We start from the raw sequence: 26,686 nt of genomic DNA, 5'->3' as shown, positions 1-26,686 counted from the left end.
AAATTTGACATCTAAAATCTCTATACTTACCATATATTACTAACAAATAATCAAGAAAAATTATTCCATTATTTATAAAATTTATTCAGCGAGGTTTCGAGAAGTAGTGAACTACAACAACAAAAATTCTTTTTATATTATTTTAATTAATTGAATTTTTGGCTCACCATACAGCTGTTTCGAGTATTGTCAAATACCAAAAAAGTTTATCATTCAGTGCCAATCAGAACTGTACGTTTGATGATCCATTAATTCGACAAAATATTTGCTACAAAATCACAGTCGACTGCTATTTAGTTTTGGGCTTATATGCATAGAGACATGATTTAACTAGGGGAATTTATAGATCTCTTTTCACCAATCGACTTCAGTATTTTTTTGAGCTTTCGTGAAACTACGCGGAAACCAACAAGAATAAAATATTATTTATGATTTATGTATTCTTTTTCCACTAATGTGTAAGGGTGCCTAAATTTCATATTATTTAGAATATCTTACATATCTCACAGCATCAATGTTTTTAGTGTAATTGATTTTAAATTACGAACTTTGTTATAAAATCGATTCATAGTCGTTACCAACAGGATTCCTTGCCTAAATTTAATTGGTGAATTATTTTCTTAATAACCCATATCGAACATTTCTGCGATCGGACTTCTGAGTCTGATTGCACATGTCTGAAATGTAAACCAAATGACAGGTCGCGGCGGTAGAGAAAATTATAATGACGCTTTGCACCTAAGAAAGAAAATGGGCGTCGGAACTTATAAGATTTAAACATAAATAAACAATATATAAAAATTATATTTATAATATTTACTAATAAATATATATTATTATTATAATATAAAATAAAACATTTAACGCTAAAACACTCAGATAACGGCCTCTTGACGAAAAATTCAAGGGTGATTTCAGGAGAGTAAACCATCTGGATGAGAGGATCTTTTAAAGGACTTAAGTTTTTTTATTGACTAAGGCTTTAGATGCTTATGTAACCTATTCGAAAAAATAGAATTTTCTCTCTTAAACACACTCTTTCAAATTTTCTCTCTATTTGAATCACTCTTTCTAAATTTTTCTCCTTCTTTCAAATACAACCTCTCACGCTCTCTCTCTTTCTCTCTCTCTCTTTCTCTCTCTCACACACCACACACTCTCTTTTTTCACTTTACTGCATATGGGTTTGCAGTAAAATTATATTGTGTATCTCGTTTCTTAATTATATCTTAATAATTTTCTAAAAGAACAGAGTGCGAAGAAAAAATTTTTCACGATAAATTATTTAGATATCGTCAATTGTCTTATACAACTTAATTAAGTGTTGTTATATTGTTCTAATAATTTATTTCTTTAATCATTTGAAATAAGAAAACCGTAGAAATTGAGAGATAGTTGGTTATATTCGAACATTAAATTGAAATGAATTAATTTAATTTTATAGATGATAGATAGATATTTGTTTATTAAAGAGTGTGCAATTTATTTGTGCTTTAGCAGCCTTCTGCATCAAGCTTAGTTTTTTTTTTTTTTTTTTTTTTGGTGTCGGACCTGGGGGAAAAATCTTCAAAAGATACCCGCCCGATAAAGATACCATTTGCATGCCCGATTCATGCACGACTCAAATTGAGTCATACATGCCTACGGACTAAAAAGTCCCCTACATTCTCAACTCAAAATCCTGAAAATCCCTGCAGTACGACCAATTAAGGTATTCCTTCACAGGGCAGGTTAGAAGAGCACTTAGCGTGCATTCACTCCGATTGTGTACTAAGTATTTCGTCCGCTCTAACAGTATTTATTGTTCTAGAGATTATGCTCTTGTAAAAGCTCCATTCTTCGATGCTTGCCAACATCTACATTACCATAGTAGAAGGGCTGGATTCCCCAATTAGTGTCTCTAGATTTTGTCTAGTATCTACGAATCTTATACAGTCTCTAATTATGTGGTCAGGACTCTCAATTTTATCTGGACAGGACTGGCAGTACGGGTTACTTGCTAGCCTAAACCGGTATAAGTATTCACGGAAGCAGCCATGCCCCGTAAGAAACTGAGTTAATTGAAATCCCAAGTCTCCAGATCCTCGGTTAATCCAAACTCTTATATTTGGAATTAACGAATGCGTCCATCTTGATTTTTGGGAATGGTCCCACCTATGTTGCCATTCATTAAGGTATTTGTCTCTTATATCTAGATAAGACTCTGCCAGAGATTGCCCAGTTTCAGTCGTTCGCCGACGAGAGCGCTGTAAGAAATTGTCTCTGGCCAAGAACGCTTCAAGGTCTATTGGCATGCGTCCAGCCAATACTCCCGCAGCATCGTCCGATACTGTACGGTAAGCACGGCAGATGCGTAGGTTTGACAATCTATGTGCACTTTTCATTACACGTGAATACGACTTAATGGTTGTAGCATGTGCCCACACCGGAGCAGCATAAAGCATCACCGACTTGGAGACTGATGCTAAAAGAACTCTAGCGGTGTCCTTGGGACCTCCTATGTTTGGCATTAATCGAGATAATGCGTTGCAGACACGTGATGCTTTATCTCCCGATTGTTTTAGGTGAGTTTTGAAACTCAACCTACTATCTAAGGTTACACCAAGATATGTAAGTTGGGGGCTAGATTGTATATCTACTCCACCCACTTTAATTGAGAGTTGTTCAATCTTTTTCCTACTTGTGATTAATAGCACCTCAGTTTTATGTTCAGCAAGCTCTAATCCGCTGTATTGCAGCCACGATTTAGCTGCCGCAATAGTAGCGCTGCAATTCCTAGCCACTTCGTCTAGAGTTTTTGCAACCACTACTATTGCAATATCATCTGCATACCCAACTACGTGCACTCCGTCCGGCTTTTCAATTCGAAGGATACCATCGTACATGATATTCCAAAGAATTGGCCCTAGAACTGATCCCTGGGGGACCCCTCCCGTAATCCTATATATTTTGGGTCCGGATTCTGTATCATATAAGAGTACTCTGTCTTTAAAATATGATGTTATAATTTTCAAAAGATATTCTGGGACTCTCATTTTCATCAGTGCATTTAAGATGCTACTCCACTCAGCAGTGTTGAAAGCATTTTTAACGTCTAAGGTCACTACCGCGCAGTACTTTTTAGTACCACCTAGCCACCTTACGCCCTTAGTAGCTTCCTTTGCAATGTTGCATACATGTAGTACAGCATCAACAGTACAGCGTTTAGGTCTAAAGCCAAATTGGTTATTTGATAGACCCTGACTTGCCTCTGTGAATTTTTCTAATCTAGAACTTATAATTCTTTCAAGGACCTTACCTGCAGTGTCTAATAAGCATAAAGGTCTATAAGATGATGGCAGTTCTGGGGACTTATTACCTTTAGGAATAAGCACCAATCTTTGCTTTTTCCAACACGAAGGGAAGATTCCTTCCTGTAGGCAGCTGTTGTAAACATCCGTAAATATAGAAGCTTGTTTTTGTATTGCCTTCTTCTGTACAGTATTGGGGATTCCATCCAAACCAGGAGATTTATTGGGCTTAACTCTGGAAGAAGCGGCTATGACTTCAGAATTTGTAACCGGAGGTATCTCATTTAAATCGGTGTTTATCGGTATTAAAATTCTAAGTTCTCCCTTTTTTGGGAACAAATGTTTCACGATATTCGCCATTATTTTAGGACATGAAGGTACCGAGCCTCTTAACCTCTTAAATTTACGCATTACTATTTTGTAGCCATCGCCCCAGACATTTTGGTCTACATCATTGATCAGAGTTTGAAAAGCTTGATTCTTACTCCTAATAATTGCCTTTTTAAGTTTAGATCTGTTCTCTCGGAATTTTTGTAGAAGCCTTTCCGCATCTACTCCCGATCTGTGACGTTGGAATTGCCTACGGGAGGCAAAGCACTGAGATCTTAGTAAAGCTATTTCTTCCGTCCACCAATAGTTTGATGGGCGCCCATTACCTCTGCCTTTTCTTGGCATTGATGCATCACAGACGTTGCATAATTCCTTCATAAGGTGATTTGATTTTTCAAAAGCATCCCCGACTCCGAAACTCATGTTTTCGGTCATGAATTCCATTATCTCTGTGTCAAGATACTTAGTTTTCCAGCCTATTTGCTGTGCTTTTCTCTGCGATTTTTTCAAAACAAACTTCTCTTTTAGCGATAAGGAAAAAAGAATTGCATGATGGTCGCATCAAGCTTAGTAAAATATAATATTTGTATCTTTAAGTGACTTGCACACTTCATGATCGTACGATAGATTTCTGAATTTCTAAATTTAAAAGTTTATTTGTACTCGTAATTTATTTGACTGATAAGTATATGTTTGCTTTTTTAATTATTTTATTTAAAATTTTAATTAATGTGTCGAAAGCAACAACTTCCTTGCAGTATTGGAGGTTCGCTATCTGCCACATGAAATTTTTGAGACTCGAGAATAAAAACTGCAAGCATGAAAAAAGCTTTATTAATTTAAACGAGCATAAAAAGTCTAATTTCCAATTAACGATTCTTGAGCGATTGAAGTGTGCACATCTGTGTACCATTCGTACTCATAGGCTACGAGTATCTAAGAGTTTAATGAGAATTCAGTTTATGTAAGTGTGATAAACGCCCTCGCAACTGCAAGTGGGTAAAATGTTAATGAACACAGTCGTGATGATAATGATGCCTTGCCGGCTTTTTACAATGTACGCTACAGCGGTTCCATTAAGGTCAACGTCACTTTGTGATGGTTTAAATCTTAATTAAGTTTAATTGAAATACTCGTAGATGATAGAACCTCAAGTTGACGTGTCACAACGTACAAGTACATATGTTATATACGAGTATATATACAAAAAAAACATGAAATCAAGTAAAAATCTTACTAAATTCCATCGACCCACAAATGCGCATTGTCAACAAGTCCATAATGTTGTTGCTGTTGTTGTAGTTGATTTGTGAGCATAAAACTTTTATTTTATAAAATTTTCTTTATAATGAATTGAAATTTTTAATGAAATCCACGAGAAAATTTATGCAAAGCCACTGCATTGATGCACTGATGGCTTAACATTGCGAACTGATGGAAGTTCAGTCTCTAAAGTAGAAATGTACGAAGGAAAAGGTTAAGCCAGAGATACTAGGAAGAAGCATAAGCAGGAAGTCAGGTCAATCTTGTTAAATTGAAAAGGTCAATTATTAAATAAATCCAAGAGAGCAAGTATTACTTGAGCTACATAGCTGCTTGCTCAACTTTTAAGTTCATATTGACAATGACAATTATCATGTTCATAATTAAGTTATTACTTGTGTAGGATTGTACTATATTGTTTGTTTAAATATTTTTATTAATATTTTTTTAAGATTCTAAATGTCTATTTGTTACTTAAGAAATTACGAAATGACAGAGTAATTGAGAGAGATAGTTTTTTAGAAGCAATAAACGAGAACAATTAATAATTTATTATTAAAATAATACTTAGATATGTGGACTACTATGTTTGGGTATATGAGTATATGGTAACTTATAATAATAATAAAAATATTATTAACAATAGAAATAGCTATTGTTATAGCTATTAAATAATAACAAATAATATTTATGAATAGAACGTTTTTTTAATAGTAATTACAAAAAAATGTTTAAATAAATTTAAATATTTATTGTTTTATTATAAAATATATGCTATATCTTACTAATAACTGCTATTTTTTGATAACAAACTGATATTTTCCCCAGAAAGATTTTTTTGTCACTTTATTCAGTGCAATCACCAACAGATATGAGAAGGCGTTAGGTTTAACATTAACATCCTAATAGGGAAACATTCTTAGGAAAATCTATGATGGCGATGAGTATCGATTTAGATGGAACAGTGAGCTATATGTTCTATACCGCACGGTCGTGCGAATGGAAGAAAGTGCTCCAGCTAAAAAGGTGTTTGATTCGGTACTCGCAGGTAAAATATGAGGTAGAGGACGTCTGCATCATCGGTGGAAGGACCAGGTGACCAACGATTTGGGGGTGACCCGTATTATAAACTGGTGACTGCAGGTCACTGACCGGGCCGACTGGCAGAGGCTTCTCGAACACAGCTATATCCTTTGCAATTGTTAGTTTAATCACAAAATTTGTTCGCCTAAGACAGAAATTCGTTAAGGTGGTCACAACTCATGAGTTATACCAGCACATTACTTACTTAGTTACTTAGAAATATAATGACGATGAAGAAATATAAATAAATCTATATACACGCCCAAAGACGTGTGTAAAATTTTGATAAATGATGCTTATGAAGCTGAAACTTAATAGCTTAAGCAGTAAAGCTGTTATAAAACGAATTAAAGCCAATACTATTTACTAGCACTAAACGCATTTTGAAAGAAATGTTCAACGGGTCATTTTTCGAAAAAAAACTGATCATATGATACTAGCATTGATCAAATGATCTAAGCATTTACAATTTAATCTAGATAAAATTAGATTTAGAAATAGTCCTTTCTAGATGGAACCGCATTCTTTATTCCCTATAAGTATTTGCAGAAATAAGAAAGGACTAACCGCAGAGAAAAACAGCAATGCAAGGTCTCACATGTTCGCTCGAAAAACTGACACTCAAAAACTCAAATTAAATGGCCATCCTTCGTGCAAAGAAAATTTCGATTGCACATCGTTCTGTTCCTATATAATCATACTTTTTATCTAGTAATTTTTTTGTTTTCCGCACATCAAAGACGATTTTTGTAAGCTGAATAAGCAGATTATAATTGAAGTATCGGAAAAGCTTTAAACGAACTTGAAAAGATTAGTGCTAACTGAAATAAAAATGTACGGAATATAAAGGAGCAAATTTAGAAATTTTGAAGGATTAATTACTGTGACCTCTGTATTCTTTAAAACTATTTTACACCCAATAATTAAAATAAAATTTCAACAATCGTATTGCAAAAATAAAGCTTGTTTGAATGTCCATTATGTGTGTTATTTAAGATATTCATAAAATAAATATAAACAAATCTTGTGTTAGAAATAATGAATAATGAATAGCATAACCGAAAGAATGCCAAAATTCTAATAGAAGAACACAACATATCGGTCGATATGTCCGTAGAATAACAAATAAATCAAAATCTTTTTTGCAAAATTCGACTTTATTCATTAACATAGTCTCCTTTAATACTAATGCAATTCATTCTAGTAATTCTGTAATATTAAGATACCTCTATTGTAAAATGATTCATCTTTGACCTTGAAATAAGCCTCAGTTATGGTGATTTATTACATTCCCGAATTTAATATTTTTCTAACTTTTTAAAATATCACGTATTAGAGTTTAGAATTGAGCTTTAAGTTAATTATATTGTCATTCTATGAGCTTTTTAGATGATTATGAATATGACTAATATATTATGGGTGTGTGTATAGATTTTTATAACTAAATAATTTTAAAAATCAGATAATGCATTCAAAATGAGTTATTTGTAATTAAATAAATAATTTTAAAGCCAGCAAAATAATTAGTTGGTTACCCAATTACTTAACCAAATGATAATTATCAAATGACAAAATAAATAAATTAAATAATTAAAATAAAGATTTGTAATTATTAATTTTATCAAACAATGATTTTCGTAGAAATTTTTAATATAATTTGTTTAAAACAGCTTTCCAACAAGTTCATTTTATTTATAAATTAAAAAAATTTCATTCATCTGTAACTTTTCATAAATTAATAATTCTGTTAAGAATACAAGTCATCAATAAAATTTCATTCTAACAGGCTTTAGTCATCAATCGAACGAAATTTCTTTATTATATTTTAATACATTTAAATTACTCATAACTTAATTAAAACTTCATAGATTGATTTTATGAATCAGGGTTTGATAATATATTTCCGGTATTCATCAGAAGTTAAGTCTGGTACTGTGTTTTTTCGCGCGAAAAATACACTATTAACTGATTTTATGAATCAGGATTTAATATATTTCCGGTATTATTCAGAAGGTAAGTCTACTTCCTGTGTTTTTTACACTGTGTTTTTTCTTTTACTCTGGAACAACAAGACAACAGACCACAAAATGAAAGAACAAATAACATTAAGAATATGTTCATCCCATATAAATATGAGATATATCTAAAATATTTCGATTATAATTTTATTTTCATTTTCAAGACTCGAGTTTGTAAAAAAAGGTGTCGTTTTCTTATAAAAACTATTATTATTTTTTCGACAAAGTTCTTAAAAAATTTTTCGTATACTATATTACAGTATTATGCCTGAGAGAAAAATGATTAAAATGATAAGAATTTATTTTGACTGTGATGTTAAGTATAATGCGAAACCTATTTCAAACTATCATATTTATTATCTATAATATTACAAGCAACTCGTATTTAAAAATATCATGCTAAAATAGCACATAAGAATAAATTCTAGCAAAATTCCCCAAAAAAAAAAAGAATTATACATTATATATAGCTATACATAATAATATGAGTAAAATTATGAAAAATATTATACATAAAAATTGAAATTGAGTTTCTCATAAGTCAGAAATACTACTTTCCTTATACATTCTTTGTTGTTATATAGAGTTATAGATAAAAAAAAAGTAGAAAGAGGGAAGGAACAGTTTTGCCCAAATCTGGCGAAGTCATCATAAAAAACATAAAAATAGAATAATCTCGAAAAAATTGGACATGAGCTACTTCACATATTTTGGTTAATTTATTTCATATTTCTTAACATTGTAGCTTAGATCTGCACGTACAATATTTATGAATAATTTAATAACTCTGACGTGCTCAAAAATAATAATAATAGAATCATAACATCTAGTGCAACTGCTTTCACTTTAACATTTAACATAAGACTTTATGAAACAATATAACTTACTGGGAGTGCTGCGAACTTCAACATAATTATTAGATTAGATTATTTAGTATTGTACTGAGAAAACGTTAACCTACAAAACTAGAATATTTTACATTTATTTCATTTTAATAAATCAGTTCGTTAAAATTAAAATAAGGAATAAACTCACGATATGTTAATAACAGCTGCATTATTGGTTTCACAGAGCTGTAACAGGTGTTTAACAGATAATGATAATGAACGTATATTAAATTATCGTAAATAAATATTAATTACATTTTTTGAAGTGCTGCTTAATAATAATTTTGCAAAAATTAATAACCATGAAAATTTTAAAATATATTTTTGTTTTAAAGCTATATAAGGTAAAAATTTTCAATAATTATTAGTTATTTTTATTTATGCTAGGATGTAAAGTTATCAATTAGAAGACTAGAATGTTTAGTAGCAGTAGGTTTTATGATGCATTGCAATAATTTACTAAAAGTAAATTTAAAATAGTTTTTTGTAAACTAAATTAAATGCTTTTAAATTATTATTCTTATTATTTTTGTTATTATTATTTAATTTATTTTAATGTGAACAAGCTTTAAAATTATATTAATTAATAATGCAATTAATAATATTAATTAATAATGCAATGAGCCGGTCATTGTGAACATTGTAATAACTTAATATTATTTTTGTTAGGTATTTATGATAATAATTTATAAGGTAATAAATAAAACAATTTTAGCCGAAATATAATAAAACCAAAACCAATACATTAATTGATTTCGATTTTTCTTTTATGTAGAATTTAACTTAAAGACATTCAAAAAAATTATTATATATAGATACTCGTCCTATAAACACTTCTTCATTTTTCAATAACATAAATTAATTAATTTTCTTTCACGTAGTACATAGTTTTATAATAATTATATTGATTTAATATGATGAAGAATTGAGGATGGATTTGAAAGAATAGTGACGAGCTGTCGGAATGCACATAAAACCGCCGGAAAGGATGATTGACTATTAGTAAACTTTGTACCAATCAATATAATACCTATACATTCAGCTGATATCACTGAAACTAATGTTCGGTCATAAGTTTTAACAAATAAATTATATACATTTAGTATATCATTTATATATACAAAAGTATTAAAATTATTTAAATATATTTTACATAAATATGTACATAAATAAGTACAAAAATATATCCATAATAAAATTGTATATATAATTGTATATATATATATAAAAACACATATTTAAATATTTATTTATATATGTTATATTTATATATGTTATATTTATATATGTTATATAAATATATTTTATTTATATATCCTTAACTATATTATATACATTTATGGTATATATACTTTATATTAAAATATATATTTAAAAATTTTTAAGTTAATTTAAATATGTGTACTTGTACTTAAAAGTAGTTAATATAATGTAAAGAACACCTTGATAGAAGTTTTTACTAATACTGTCATAAAAATCTTCATATATCAAACATTTATAAAAATACTGTACAAAAAATTAAATTTCGTAGTAAGAGCCGTAATACGAATGTAAGAGGTTTTTATGGTATATATTCCTCATTAGTCTAAAGTGATGCTATATTTGTTGATATTTAGGATGGGTTATTTAACATACGTATACAGTTTGTTATTGCTCACGTCTGCACAATGGGCCATTATTTGAGGATAAGTAGATTTGGATACAAATCTAACCTAGCCTAATTTTTTGCTGACATCTATCAATCTATGTTCCAGTAAACTGGAAGTCGTGTTCAGATTTTTACAATTCAGAAAATAGTTCTCGACGACATAGTTATTTAGAATAGAATAAAAATAACAACAAATGTTTTGTGCTCATTATTGACGTTAATTAATTTGCAACTGAAGAAACAGTTTTCCATAATACTTTTTTAGAATATAATTTAAAATAGCAGATTTTTGAGTTTTCAGTGGTTCGGAATACTGCGAGACTAATATAATTTTTGTGCTTACGACTGATCCTAATCAAATAGAACACACCCTCCGTCTTTCGAATAAAATGTGGGAAAAGTACGTACATTGCATATATATAATAATTAGTATTTGATGTTAAAGACTATTTTTAATACACATATAGTTTAAATATTATTCTTTACACCGATCAAATTTAATTGCAATTTACTGTCACAATTTACAACTGTTATTACTTGTATCTATCAATCTATGTTGCAATATACTAAAATATATATTTAGATTTTTACAATTGGGGAAACATTTTTGGACTATATATTTTTAGAATACATTAGAATCTAGAAAAATACTAGATTTTTGGTTTCCAGTGTAGCGGAACACTGTAATTATAATAGATTTTAGGTGTTAGCAATTAATTCTCAGCTCATTTACTGAACAGAAAATCCTCAACCCTTCGAATAAAAATCAGAATGTATTTCAGTAAGAATATTTTAACAGCAGGTGCTGAGAGAAACTCCCGGCTTTTTATTCTTCAACAGATCCAACTTTCATACTTTAAAGGAGTAACAGTTTTCTGTTACACCAAACAGACCTGTTAATATTCTGTTATGATACTAACGCACGTTAAAATGTCTATATTTAAACTTAATAATAAGCGCATTTACTTAACTTATTTTAAAAAAAGCTATTGTATTTAATATTATGTATTTGCAATGTTAATATTTAGAGAACTGTTTTTTATTCCACAATTACTGTATGGACTTTTTGTTTATAAAAATTTTAAAGTTAAATATTTTGTTTTTAAATTATTTAAAGATATGACGTTATCATTGCAATATTTTTGTGATGACAGATGTTTTATAAATTTTTAGTATTGAGGACTCAATTTTTAATATTCTAAGCCATTTTGAATTTAGTCTAGATTATTTTATAAAAAAATATAAAATTTCTAATCTTCAATTTACAATTTTTTTTTAAACAATTTTTGGTTGAATAAATTCAAAAGACTTCGGCGATTCCAATTATCATTTCAAGTACTCGTATTCAAAGGAATTTACATAACCAAACCTCACTTAATTGTAGTTCATGGTAAAGTATCTTATTTCTTGTGTTGTTGTTTTTGTTCTTTTTTTGTTTTGTTTTGTGTGTTATTGTTGTGTTGAAGAAATGCAAACAGTTCGATGTTCATTTAAGGAACGGCATAATTACTTGAGCGCAGCTTACATTCCCTCACCTACAACAATAACAACAACAACAACGTCGACGACAACAACAAACAAATGCGTTGACAACATCGTGCCAGTTTTCATGAATATTTCTTCCATGAATCCGTTAAATACTTATGGCATTATTACTCTCTTGCCATGTATCAATGTATCTATACGCATACAGTGTATGGTGGATAGTGTATATTGTACAGGTACTTTGAAATTTAATAGCTTAACCAGTTGTGAACATATTCGAAAGGGTCCCGTCCCGTTTATGATTTCGTTCATTTCGTTCGTCACTTCTACTGCTTTTATTATTGTACGTGACTTTTACTTTGCGGATTTCCAGCCAGGCAAATGCATTTGTCACTCAATTCGTTGTGAAACGTGTGGAAATGTTAGAAATTTTGGCATTACTTGCTAAACAGACTAGAACGGTTTTGTTAATTTAAGCCCATAAAAAACAAAAAAAAAAAAAAATATGTAGTAGAAATGTAGAGAAAAAAACAAAAACAAAAACAACACCAGCAATAGCAACTGTAATAGAAAAGTTACATGTAACATAATGGCCGAGGTGTAAAAGTTAAAACAACAAAACCAGTAACAACAACAACAAACAAATAAACCTAAATAAATAAAATGTTATGGTAGCTTGAACAAAAGCAGTGCCTTTGTATGTGCGCATCTCGGTAGCGAGTCAACAAACAGAACAAAAACCAAGACCAAGACCAAAACTGAAACCGAAGCAGTGGTGGAGGCAAAGGCAGAAATAGAAAAGCGCTACAAACATTGGCCAACAAGGTGAGCGCGGAAGAAAGGTGTAGCGGTGTAGTGGTGTAGCGACGTAGCTGCTGATTTGCATAATTTTTATTCAACATTTGAATAAAAAATAAAGTTTTCGTATAGAGTTGTTATTGTTGTTGTTGTTTTTTCACGTATGAGAACAGCGAGTGTGTGCATCAAAGCCGCATGAGTCAGCGAGTGTCGTAGGGTCGCCATATAAGCGGAAAGTGTGTGCTGCTGCTACTGAGCTTTGCTTAACTTTACTTTGCTTTGCTTTGTTTGAAGTTCACAGTTGTGAAAACTGTGAAAAGTTTTTGTATAGAATTTTTTTTTTTTTTTTGCTAAAAACTAAATATAAAATCTTTTACTTTATTAATATTTTAAATATCGATTTTCTTCTTCAGTTTTAAAACGACGAGTAACGAGTATATGTCGAAAGGTCAAGGTTGGCAGCTGGCGTTATAAATGCCACAGCAAATCTGCTACCAAACAAGGCGTTGCAATTTGCTTGTTGCCACACAGCATTAGCAGTAGAGAAAACAAAAAAAAAACAAAAATATATATGCACATATAAAAAGTGCATTCATTCACTACGTCAATTGATGCCTTGCAGCTTGCAAGGATAATAATTCAAGGGCGATATGGAATATTTTTTTTGGTTGTGTCCTCTACTAAGAAATTGGGTCATAAAGTATGGCAAAGTGTCTACGTCAACAGAAAAGTAAAACAAAAATAAAAAAAAAATCGGTAGAAAATGGGATTAACAATAGGAATAATTGTTTTGACATAACTCGACTTACCTGTGATAGATCCGGATCATCTCTTAACTTTTCCAAAATGGTCGAGTGAGCAAGTGTTGGCAGCGCTATGCACAACACAAGAAGTGCCTGCAGCCGCGACACCACCGCCGCACTGGTGGTGCACTTATGAAAAAACATTTGCACAATGTTTTGTATACGCAAAAATAATAATACGAATATTTATTATGACTGAGAGGGGGAACTGTAGACTGTATGAAGCCGATGTATTAATATATTATTTTTCGTACACAATTTATGTATGTGACTAGTTTTGTGTGTCTTCAAACAAAGTGAGGGTCACCAATTTATCTGCAAAATATATTATACAATCAACAAAAATAAGAATCTAATCACAAAAAAAAACCAAAAAAAAAGAAAATCCAATTTCCATATTAAATGAGTTATTTTGTTTAAATGTGCAGTCTACCAAATTTATTATGGGGGTTGGACACCCTCTTATGTAAGCATACCGAGAGACTCTGACTCTAATAAAGTAGCAAGAAAAACCCCACTTAACTAATGGTAAGATTGGTTGGAAGTCAATAAGCCACCCTGCAGGGTATATCAATCCCTGCCACCGTTGAGCGAAATCAAAAGATATTAAATTAAATCGATACAAATTGCACAAATCACCCAAAACCAAAAACAATAGCAACAACAACAAAAAAGAACTTCCTTCCTGCAGCAGTGGGGCTTCAAGACGGTTACGAGGTTTGAAGGTTACACAGTGCAGTTATAAAAAATGTTCACTCGTTAGGTTTTTAACGTTTTTCGCCGTTATGTCACACGCACATAACACTTCCTGCGAGCCTTATTTAATCGTTTCTCTTCCATTAATTATTTAATTAAGCGCTTTACGTACACTGACTTAATTTAAGCCATAAATTGTTAGTGCAAATATTTGAAAAAAAAAATAATAAAATTACGCAACTTAATTCGACTTTAAAGTACCATAATAAATACCCGTTTATTAATTAATTTTTATAAATTAATTAAATTGTTTATTTTGATTTTTCATAACATAGAATTTGCAAAAATTTTGTCACAACAGCGATCAATAAATCAAATTTAAATCTATCCCATTCACAAACGTTTAGTACTGAAAAATCTATATTCCATACATATAAATATGTTTTGCAGTGTACTTAGGCATATATCTATATATATATATTTTATTCCAAAAACACACACCCTCAACGCACCAACGGAACAAGTTTACAATTCAACACAAACACGACGACGGTTCACAAACAACTGACTGAAACGAAAACCCGTCTCAACAGCTAAGAATTCAAAACAGCACACAAGAAGAACCAAACAACAATGTACCTGCATCTGTTGGATGCAAGACAACACAAAAAACGGTTACTCAGTCGAGATACTTGAGAGCGATTGATAGTTGGAAGAGAGGGAGAATGTATGGTGAGAAAATGAGTAAACAATTTGTCTGCAACTGTTTTTGTGATTATAAAAATGTTAAATTAGGCTACGTTTACACTTTAAATAAGAAAATAATTCTTACTCCGAATTTATTAACAGGTTCTTTTCTTATATTATATATCTTATATACACTAACAAGTAAGAAATAAGTTCTTGTATTTATGTAGATATATTGATTTTATTTATTCATTTTTATATATATTTTATTTTAACTGGAATTAAGGTCGGTTATTTAATACTTAAATTGTTAATAAGTAATAGTATTTTTTGTTAAAATATATAAAATTTTAATTATATTATTATAATTATATATAAATTATAATTAAATCTAGTTAAAATAAAAAAGGTCCAAAAATAATATTTATTATATAAAAATATATTTTATATATTCATTTTATTGTTGAAATAATACACAACTTTTTTACACTAATTTTAAAAAAAATATGTTTTATTATATAAAAATATATTTTATATATTCATTTTATTGCAATTTTGTTTTAAATTTTTTATTTTATTTCGTACGTTGTATGTTGTACATCTCTTTCAAGATTAAAAAATTCTAGTCATTTACAAAATATTTATACTTTTTATATGTGTTATTATTTAATTTTAATTAACAATTTTATTGTTTAAATAAAACATACCTTTTTAAATTATTTGTAAAAAATAAATAATTATTTGTAATATATAGTTATACTCTATAGTCGGCTATACTCTATAGTCATTTTCAAGGTACTATTATAATACAAATTTTTATAATATAGCAACATTTTATGTATACAAGAAATCTAAAATTAAAATATGTGTAAATAAATACATATAAATATACATATATAATATACATATAAATAATTTATATATTTAATATAATTACAATCAAACTATACAGGAATTATATATATTTCTTTTTTTTATTTTTTTCCGTAAAGCATGCCACATAGTCATAATGTGAAAAAGCTCAGTATGAGAGTTGAACTCACCCACTAAAACAACCTCTTAGGAATGCAAAATGAACAAATTTCGGCCATTGGACCGTCAAGACAGTAATCATAGAAAACGCAGACATTCGAATATTTAGACAACAAATATATTTAAGCCAAAACTGAAAACAAAGGAGGGTAGGAAGGAAGTATGTTCTTGCTAGATAGTAAAATCTATTTATCTTGTTCTTGATTTATTAAAAGATTTTTTTTATACTTGAGGGCAGTTTTGTACATCCGTTTTATAATTGAATTTTATGTTATTTCTGGATTTCTGCATTCTAAAAATTTGAATTTGAGACACAAACTTCAAAAAAATTTTCTTAATGTTTAAATGCAAAAACATTAATGATAAATTGAATAAAACTAAAGGCGGTGAAGATTGTCTGTAATAGTTATTTTTTTTTCTGCGATTGTTGAAAATATTAATAAAATTCGGTAAAATAATACTAAAGGAGTGAGGTATATCTCACTTAGCACAAGGTTAATCTTTCGGCAGTATGAAATGACATTCTTATTTAATGGAGAGGAGTGTATCAACAAACAAACAACATATTTTTCAAGTATTTCATATTATACTATAAAATTGTTTTATATATATGATTTAATATTATAAAAAGTATATATAAAAATATCTAATTGAGTCGCTGCGTTATATCTGTTATAAAAAATATAACAAATTCACTGAACTGCAAGTGTGGCAACATTCTTATTCTGATTACTCAATTAATCATTTTGGTAACCACAAATACCTACTGCGTCACTATAGTTTCAATACAAAACAACACAACAAACAAATTTTTTCACTTTGGAAATAAAAACAAACTAAATAATGTCGAGTAATTTTAAATATACTGTTAATCGAACAATACGCCCATATATAAAATATATACCACAGTTGACAAAACCTGTGCTGCGTGTGCTGATACAAGTGTCTGTCCATTACATAGAGGAAAGAAAATGCACACCCGAAGTACTTGATCTGGCGTTGAATAAACTAACTCATTCCGGCAACAAAATACCTGAAAACTTTTGTGAACTCTTTGCTGCAGTATTACAGATAATGCAAATATTTTTGCGTACACCTAAAGGACACATCAAAGAGCATGAGTTACGTGACTGTCTGAAAGAACTGAAATTCACGGAAGAATGTGTGGACGATCTAAGTAAAGTGCTGCATAACCATCGTACCTCGTTGACTAAAAATTTTGCTGTAGCTAAACTGTCACGGTCCACTGCTAAGAATCTTCAATGGCGTATTAATATTTCATTGCATGAAGGGTTTGTAATTTATAATTCATATTAAAATGGTATAAAATTAATTTCTAAATCATTGTAGCATAATTCAGAGTAATGCTCCAACAATTATACTGCATTTCCAGTTGCCAGATGGAAAGTATCGTACATTGGAACTTCCTCTCGCCATGTTCCATCGGTTACGTTACAATGTTGCATTGCTATTAAGTGAAATGCAGGCTCTAGAAAATCGTGCTGTTATGAAAAAATTTTAAATTTTTGTCTATGCGTTCCAGTGCAGCATTGAATGCAGGCACAAAAACTTACTGATGTTGTCTATAATATTTTCTTGTTATTGATTGTTGGCTTCTGTGGCTTATTCGATTATAAATGTACTCAATACGGCTTAAGTGTACTATTATATTAATTAGTATCAAGTTGGTTGTTAATGTTTAGACTGTTTTACAGCATTAATGTTCGTATTTAATAAAGTATTTATGTATTTGTGTAATAATGTATTTATGTATATTTAATCAAAACAAATTTATAGAGGACAAGTAAAATGTAGTGATGTGATATATTAAAGTTATTGCTTAAATTATTTTATTTCATTTTGGTGTGAAGCAGACGCATAAATTTTGTATTTATAATTAATTTATTGTTTAAAACTTTCCAAAATACATAAACACAAAATTTTAAAAACAGAACTAATTACATCTATAAAAAGTACTAATTAACTCTATAACTCCTTTAATTTTATTTCATAAAATTTACTTTGATTATTAGGTTTCACCACACTTTTGCGTTATTTCGATTTAAATTTTGTTTAACATTTTTTCTTTGGTTTTAAAAATTCAGTGATTTGAGACATGATCACATCATTGCAGGTAATGCTTTTGTCCATCAGTTTGCCTCAACCGTTGAGCTGCTTGCTCTGGTGTTAAGTCACGCTGTGGCTCATTTAGTAACTCAAACCCAACCATAAATTTGCGTACTGTAGCCGATCGCAATAAAGGTGGATAGTATAAGGCATGCAATGTCCAATGAGAATTATCTTTTTGTTCTTCATCAGCAGTAGGTGCACCATGAAAACCCATCGAATAGGGAAACGAACACTTAAATAAGTTATCATATTTAGTCGTGATTTCTTTCATAGTGCGTGCTAAATTTTCTCTTTGGGATGCTGTTAAATCGTTAAGTCGTTTGTTTTGATTGCGACTTATTATCATAGTTTCAAATGGCCAAGCAGCCCAGTAAGGCACAACAACTAACCAATCTGGGTTCTCTATAACCACTCTTTCATTCTTTTCCAATTCACGTTTAGCATAATCATCTAAAAGTGGTCGTCCATGTTGTTCATAGTAACTTCTTAGTTTTTCATGCTTCATAAGCGGTTCGGAAGGCATAAATGAACATGCCCAAATTTGACAATGCGGATGAGGGTTTGAACAACCCATTGAGGCACCTTTATTTTCAAATATTTGCACCCACTTATATTGCATGCATAGTTCATTATATTGTGTAATCCATCTAAAAAGAGTTAATTAGTATAATTTAGTTTTTTGTGCAACTCTACTATAAATTCTATTTACTCATTAATGACGTTTTTAATATCACCAACATTCATTTGTGGCAAAGTTAAATTCGATTTCGGATGAAAACAGAGCACACGGCAAGTACCACGTGCAGGTGCTACTTGAAAAAGTGGATCAGCAACTGGTTGCGGTTCTGGTACATTTTCCAATAGTGCTGGAAAATCATTTGTAAAAACAAATGTACTGGTATAATTAGGATTTTGCTGAAAGTAATAAAATTCACATAAAACTAAAAGAATTGCAAAAACTAATTATATATACAATTCCATTCGGACGAGTCACACCGGGACACAGTGGATTGGTGGGATCAAAGTCTGGTAAATCATATTTTTGTGGCGTTTCCTCTTGTCCTGCCCAAGGACGTAACATGCGATGTGGACATACTAATATCCATTGTCCAGTCAAAGGATTAAGCCTCCGGTGCGAATGTTCTGCAAGTGGTTTTAATAATTGATGAAAATAAAATTATATATAATTCCTATTCCGAACCTGTTGGTATGAACTGCATTTTAATAGTTTGCTAATCTCACTAACTGACGAATGTAGTCCGCGGTGACCTCAAAAATTTAACGCATGCAACGATCATTGTAATCATTAAATTGCAAGTGTTTGCTTTCTTATCAGTGCAAGCAAATAACAATCAGTTGCTTAGTGTTGTAGAAGAAAAGAGTAACCGACATAAAGTAATTGCTTTTTATAGAGTCAGGTATGCATATTATTGTTATTGTCTCGAATATTCTCATTCTTATACTTTTGCATACAAATTACAGATACATATATGACAGATAACATATGATTGTACAGCACATTACTTTCTTCATTGAAAAATTGTATTTTAAAAAGTTATTAGCTGGTATCCATTAATTAATAGAATTTTAAAATAATAAGACTTTTACATATTTTCATTTGTTAAATTTTTAAACGTCGTCATTAAAATACTACATTAAACGATTAACCCACCATCTTTCTTCCAATCAGAGATAAATATATGGCATACAATATTCAAACTTTATAAAAATTATAATTTAACAAATTTTATAAATGTTGTGAATTGTATATATTGCACTAAATACAATATTGGTCTTTAACTAACTAGAAAATCAAAATATATTAAAGAAGAAATATGAATACTTACTACAGAATATTCCTTTTATTCCTTACTTCCTATGATGATATTAAAATGAAAGTGCTCCGCGAGAAATATTCTTTATTACAGTGGGAGGCGATTTCACATTAGTATCCTATTTCATCCTACGTTCATTCAGAAACATTTTACATTCAAAAATATCCTCAACACGATGTAATAAAATAATTGTCCACATTAAAATTGAAAACTAAAAGTGTGGCTATGAGCACAACAATGTTAGAAAGGAAACAATGGCAATAAAAAACAATGCCAGTACTAGTTAACAGCACCAAAAACAACTTACATTAGCTAATAGTATTATAATGTTAAAAAAACTAATGCAATGTGGTTTATAAAAATAAGCCAGTACTAGTCAACAGATTCAAATAATTGCTAACATTAGCTTCCAGCACAACTATATTGAATAGAAAACAATACTAGTACTAGTTAACAGCACCAAAAATAAATAACATTAATTAACAGCATAACAATGTTGAATAAAACAATACAAATACGAGTTAACCAATAATTGTTAACTTAAGCTAACAGTAGAACAATATCAATAACAAACAGTGCTAATGTTATTTAACAGCCCCAAAAATTGTTCACAAGACAACGAATATTAGAAATTCTCCTGATGAAGGCAGAAGTGAATTTATTGTAGTACGTATAGAAATATAAATAAAATTAACGCTCGAAAAATCTAATATTCTTTAAAAAAAAACAAAGCCGACTTTAAGACAACTATGTTACATAGACAATACCAATGTCAGTTAACTTCACAACATGTGGCAACTAAACTAATGACGTTTTCGATTGGTAAATCTGAAATCGATCTGTATTTACTCTCAATCTGTTAAATTTTTTGCCCAATCGATTGTTTTTAGAGTAATCGAACATTTTTGTGATTGCGTAGGCCTTTATATTTTTCACAAAAACATATATATGTCGAATTAAATCAGACTTTACCTGCCAAATCATGTAAAATAGCTGTTAATTGCAGAGTAATGTTACTATTTTGACAAAATATCTAGAGTATATAACACTTTAATCAAAAGTAATATATATTTTGTTCGAGATTTGCCAGTCGAAACTAAAAATTGCACTAAAAGTGAATATCGATTGAATAAGTTACCCAAGATTTGTCAATCGAAAACGGCATAAGATAATTTCTCATACGACTAAAAGCCTCTGTATACACATTTGCAATATTAAAATATCATAAAAGGGGTATTCACTGTGTCTTGCAAACTCATTGCAAGATGCACAATATAGGAATGCAAGAGTGTGAAAACACCTCTGTTGCAGTATAGCAACATCATAATGAAACAGCTGTTTTTGCAGTATACCACATCCACATGAGAAGCAACAGATGTCAAAACAATTGTTTTTTTCTTTTTTATTTCGTTGCAAGCATACATGCATGGGTTAAAGAATAGCAAGATGGCAAGCTCGTGCAACCTCGCAATTAGTTTACAGGACAGAGTGTGAATACCCTTAATATAATGTGATGTTAAATAACTCATAACAGATTTTTCAAATAATTTGTATTACATATTTATATACATTTTTATTTTTGTGATTTATCAGTCATTCTTTTATTTTTATATTTTTTTCATATTTGTTTTGTTTATAATAAATTATACATAATTATAAAACCTAACACAAACAAAGCATTTAACAATCACTGCCGCTACATACATATTTGCTTTATATGGTAGTATTAGTATTATATATATTTATATATAAACTATGTATGTATATATTTATTATTGTATTATGCATTTCTTAATAATTTTAATCTCTATATATTTATATATTTATTTTTATATATATATATATTTATTTTTATATTTATTTTTAATTAATAACAATATTATTGGTTTAAGTTTTTAAGCCTATATATATTAAAGTAGTACTGATTTTAATGTTGAAAATGTTCAATATTTATCAATTTTAACTAACATAAATTTAAATATAGTACATAATAATTCATTTTTGTTTTTTGCTTGTTTTTGTTTTTGTTTTTGTTTAAAATAGATCAATACATTATTCTTTCGAAATGTTTTCAAGAAGTGCATATATATATATGTATGTACGTATATATAAATGTATTTTGTATTTAAAGATTCAAAGACCAAAAATAACGATTAAATGCAAAAAGTTCCTTGTGCAGCATTAACATTGTGGGTATCGAATATAAATATTATTTGAAATTTCTCCTAATCATAATTATTATAAGAATTTAAATATAAATTTTTGTTGTTCTGTTAATACATATATTTGATTTCTTTCTTTCTGCTTATTTATTTTATTACAATAGATTTTAATTGATAAAAAAAATAATACAAATTACAGCATTAATAATTAAAAGTAGATTGTAGATTGTGTAGAGCTTACAAGAGAAAAAATTCGGTGTAAAAGTACATTACAGTGCAAAAAAACTTTATATATAAAAGATCAATTTTATAATAAGTTATATGTATATTTTTATATATATGTATATATATAGATGTATATTCAAAATGATATTGATTGACTGAACAAATAGAAAATTTATTAAAGTTTTCTTTTTTTATTTTTGTGAAAAGTTAAACAGTTTAATTTTAATTAAAATAGTTAAATAAATTTTATTTAAAATTTTGAGTTAAATTTAATAGCATAGAAAATAAAATGGTATTACCATCTTAAATATATTGAAGAATAAAATTAGAAAATAAAATGGTGAGAATAGTTTAAGGAGAAATATTTTATTAAGTTTGTTATTAAAAAAAATCACAAAGTTCACTTTAATTAAAAAAATAATGATAATTTTATTCGGAATTGTTGTTGAGTTTAAAAGCTTAAAACAGAATAATTTTGCCATCTTAAATAAATAAAATATTAGATGAGGAAAAAATACAAAAATTCTTATTCATTTATTAAGCTATTAAAAAAATCAAAAAGTTCTGTTTTATTAAAAAAGAAATAATTTTTTGTTGAGTTAACAATAAAAGCATAAAAAATAAAATAGTGTTCCCATATTAGAAAAATTCGAAAATAAATTAAGTAATAAATAAAAATCTTTAAAGTATTTTAATAGATTAAAATAAAAAATAAAAAGTTTATTTTTAATTAAAAAAATAAATAAATTTAATTTTAAATTTATTTAAAATAAAAAACAGCATAGAAAACTGAATGGTGTTAACAATTTAAATAAATTAAAGAATAGTTAAATGCATTGAAAACAAAATAATACTACAATATCAATTAGATTGAATATTATATATGTCGATTAGATTTTAAAAGTATTTAGTAGGTGTATTATAAAAAAAAATTAATAATAAAATTTAGTTTTGTATAAAATTCTGTTAATTTTAAAATCATAAAAGATAAAGTCTTTTAATGTGGTATTAAACAAATTGGAAAATTGTTACAATTTTGTTACTAAAAATTAAAAAAAAATATTTAACATTTTGCACACGCTTCTTTCTACTTTAACTTATAATATATATTAAATTTATAATAAGATTGGAAGGAATTTAAAAATATAAATTAAAAAATGTTTGTTCAGTGTGCTCTTGCGCATTTGATATGTTCAATTTTTATATATAAGTCTATAGAAATTAAAAAGTCATTTCAATACAAATATTATGAAAAAAGCAAATATTATATATATTTAATATAGTCACTTACTTAAATTTTGTATTGATATGACGGTAAAAATATGCACATACATGTATGGCATTTATATATGCACATAACTAGTCTTTCACATCAAATAAAGTGCATAATACATACACAAAAAATGATATTAGCAATATTTTTAAAAATAATACATTACATAAATATATATCAAAAACATTTTGATTTAGTCTTTGAGTTTTAACTCTCAGCTGCAATAAATTTATTCATTATTAAAAATATTTTATTGGCTTAAAAAAAAAATTCAATTATACAGAATAGCAGATAAAAATAAATATTTTTTATATATTGAAGACTATACAAATGTAGATACAAAAAAAACATTATTAATATAAATAAATTTATGTGCATTTTTTAAAAAGGACTCTTAATCAATAAACAAAATCAAAATTAATTAAGTTTAAATTGATACAAATTTTCAATAAAAAATAAATATTAAAAATAAACTTTGACAAGTTTGAATTTAATTAATTACTAATATAAATTTTTATTTCAATTTAATTTTAAATTATAAATACTTAAACAAAAAAATTAATTTTTAGGTTATGAAATTATTTATTAATTTAAAAACTATTTTGTATTATACAAATATAAATTTGTAAACAAAAATTAAAATAAATAATAGTTCGTCACTTAATATGCTTATAATTATAATTGAATCAAATAAATTGAATTAAAGTTATTATTACAATATAATAAAATATATATTAGCCATTAAAAATCATGTATAATTAATAATTATAAATAATTTATAATTAATAATTATAAGTTTATATCATAATTGGTCATTTTAAATATATATTTTAATAAGTAAATAAAAATAGTTTTATATTCGTAATTATGAATATAGTTCGTATTTATAAACAAATTATAAATTTAAAAATAAATATTTAAATTATGCAGTACGTAAAATACTTTAACAATTATTTTAAAAAATTTAATAAAATATTTATTATTTTATGACGAAACAATTTTTATGAAGTGTTTTTGCTTACAAATTAATTAATTAAATTAATTATAAATTTAAATATAATTATAAGAATAAACATTTCTTTTTGTTATAAATTATTTTAATAATAAATTATAATTAATCTACTCTTTTATAAATCATAATGAATAAATTTAAATCGAGTTTTTCATTTAAACAAATAATAATAAATATTTATTAAATAAGATTATAATGCACATATTTAAAGTTCACACAAATTTAATAACACAAGACAAAGACTAATATTAAAAATAATTAAAATTTGAAAATATGTTCGAATTTTAAGAAAGTAATATACAAGTAATTAAATAAACAAATAAATAAATAATAGGTGATAAAAGCATTATTAAAACTAATTTTATGCTAAAATTATATAGGATGTAAAGAAATAATTTTTTCAATTTTTACATTTCTTAATAAATTACCAATAAAAAATTATTTATATTAAGTTGTATATTAAATTTAAACTGTAACAGTACTTAAATTAAAAACAAGGGACTAATACAATACATTACAGCACCACATTTTATCTTTACACGTCACAGTCATTTATTACTGCAACCAACAAAATTTAATTATAATTAATTATTATCTATATTTAAATATATATTTTAATAATTTATTTGTATATATATATATATGGTTTTTTGTTATAATTAATATATTTTCTATTTAGTATTGTTTGCTTTGCTGTTTACCGTTTGACTATTTATAACAGAATTAAGGAATATAAGTTCACAGCTACAAATTAATTAATATTAAACGGAATGAGCGTACATTTATTTATAAGACAACTAATCTATACTTTTTTCAAAGAAATGATTAGTATTGAGAATATGTAAAAAAATAAGAAATTTTATTTTGCATTTAAATTTAAATTTTTTATGGAATATGTTAAATTTTACATTAAACTGTGTGAATTCTGTTATTAAAACAGTGAAATGTTAAACCCATTTTATGTTAACATATTCTCTAGTAATTACAGAAAACTAAACGTCTATTATGGCATTTTTAACTAAATCTAATAATAACTAAATATTGAACTAAATTATTTCTAGTACTATATGTGTAAAATCTGTAATTTCTAAAAATTAATGCAATGTATAGGAAAGTTAAAGTTAGTATTCTAGTTTACAGGATAAATGTTAAACAAACGGCAAACGGGTTCATTAAAGCTTAAGCTAAACTTTTATTGTATATATAACTTGTTTTTTTTTTTTGTAAATATTATTAACATTTAACTTATATTCGAATACAATAAATATTTATATATCTATATATATTATTTATAGTTGCTGTAAATAGTTTTACATTGTAGTACATAAGAGTTGGATGCAGTATACATATGCATACATACTAATTTTTATATATATTTATAAATTACTTTGTTAACAGGATTGGAACAAAATGAAAAATTGTAAGCAGCAAGTCAACAAATTTCATTGATTAGAAATTTCACTACTTCACGCCTAATTTATGTGTTTAAAAAATAAATTGTTTATATGTATTTACTTTATGTTAAGTAGTAGGTCAAATTCTCTTAATTCAGCTCCATTAAGGAATAACACTATTTTATTGAATTTCGTGAGACTTACTCTATTTTTCCTAAATTTGCGTTTACTTTAAAATAAAGCATAATAAATGTTTAAAATAGTTTAGGGAATTCGAGCTTTAAGCAAGTTTTAAAAACCATGTTACTGAATATGTTAGTTAACAGTTTTTAGTAAGGCAGCTAATTTTGTTAACAGTGCTTTAATAGAGATATTTTAATAAACACATTTTTTAAGAAATCATTGTTCTGGTAGAACAGTGCAGCACTCTATTAGCTACGGTTATTATTTATGTTAAAAAAAGCATTGAACTGTGCTAAATTATAACAGTTGATTTGCAAATCAGTTTTATTACATTAATTTAAGTGTTATTATTTAAATTTACTAATTAAATTTAATTTACTAAAAAAATAAATTCACTAATTTATTACGATATTATCCACCTAACATACTTTCGTTATTACTCTTAACTCTCA

At 27.6% G+C, this 26,686-nt stretch overlaps 3 protein-coding genes across 10 annotated transcripts in view; 1 reads left to right on the top strand and 2 right to left on the bottom strand.

The window, feature by feature from the left end:
• Window positions 1-14,936, bottom strand: part of LOC119675458 (fasciclin-1) — a 42,891-nt gene extending 27,955 nt beyond the window's left edge. For 3 of the 8 annotated variants that reach the window (XM_038086663.1, XM_038086664.1, XM_038086662.1), the window contains exons 1-2: window positions 14,803-14,934; window positions 13,612-13,920 (exon numbers count right to left, since the gene is read on the bottom strand). In XM_038086663.1, coding sequence (XP_037942591.1) covers window positions 13,612-13,749 — 138 coding nt within the window. In that variant the 5' untranslated portion in view covers window positions 13,750-13,920; window positions 14,803-14,934. Of the gene's footprint in view, window positions 1-13,611; window positions 13,921-14,802 lie in introns of all 8 variants that reach the window. The other 5 variants (XM_038086659.1, XM_038086661.1, XM_038086667.1 and 2 more) reach the window with 4 other exon arrangements.
• Window positions 14,937-16,832: 1,896 nt separating this feature from the next.
• On the top strand, window positions 16,833-17,890 carry LOC119680242. The gene is made up of 2 exons (XM_038092960.1): window positions 16,833-17,312; window positions 17,371-17,890. Exons 1-2 carry the CDS (start codon window positions 16,864-16,866, stop codon window positions 17,540-17,542), a joined length of 621 nt encoding a protein of 206 aa, XP_037948888.1. The 5' UTR covers window positions 16,833-16,863; the 3' UTR covers window positions 17,543-17,890.
• Window positions 17,891-17,915: 25 nt separating this feature from the next.
• On the bottom strand, window positions 17,916-19,501 carry LOC119680241 (probable galactose-1-phosphate uridylyltransferase). Its single transcript, XM_038092959.1, has 4 exons — window positions 19,352-19,501; window positions 19,124-19,293; window positions 18,860-19,065; window positions 17,916-18,797 (listed from the first exon to the last, which is right to left on the bottom strand). The coding sequence occupies exons 1-4, from the start codon at window positions 19,368-19,370 to the stop codon at window positions 18,146-18,148; spliced, it is 1,047 nt and encodes a 348-aa protein (XP_037948887.1). The 5' UTR covers window positions 19,371-19,501; the 3' UTR covers window positions 17,916-18,145.
• Between the last annotated feature and the right edge of the window lie 7,185 nt (window positions 19,502-26,686).

This window comes from Teleopsis dalmanni, chromosome 2, assembly GCF_002237135.1.
Source record: "Teleopsis dalmanni isolate 2A chromosome 2, ASM223713v2, whole genome shotgun sequence".
NCBI classification, from domain to species: Eukaryota; Metazoa; Arthropoda; class Insecta; order Diptera; family Diopsidae; genus Teleopsis; species Teleopsis dalmanni.
This window is presented reverse-complemented; position numbering and strand designations above follow the sequence as displayed.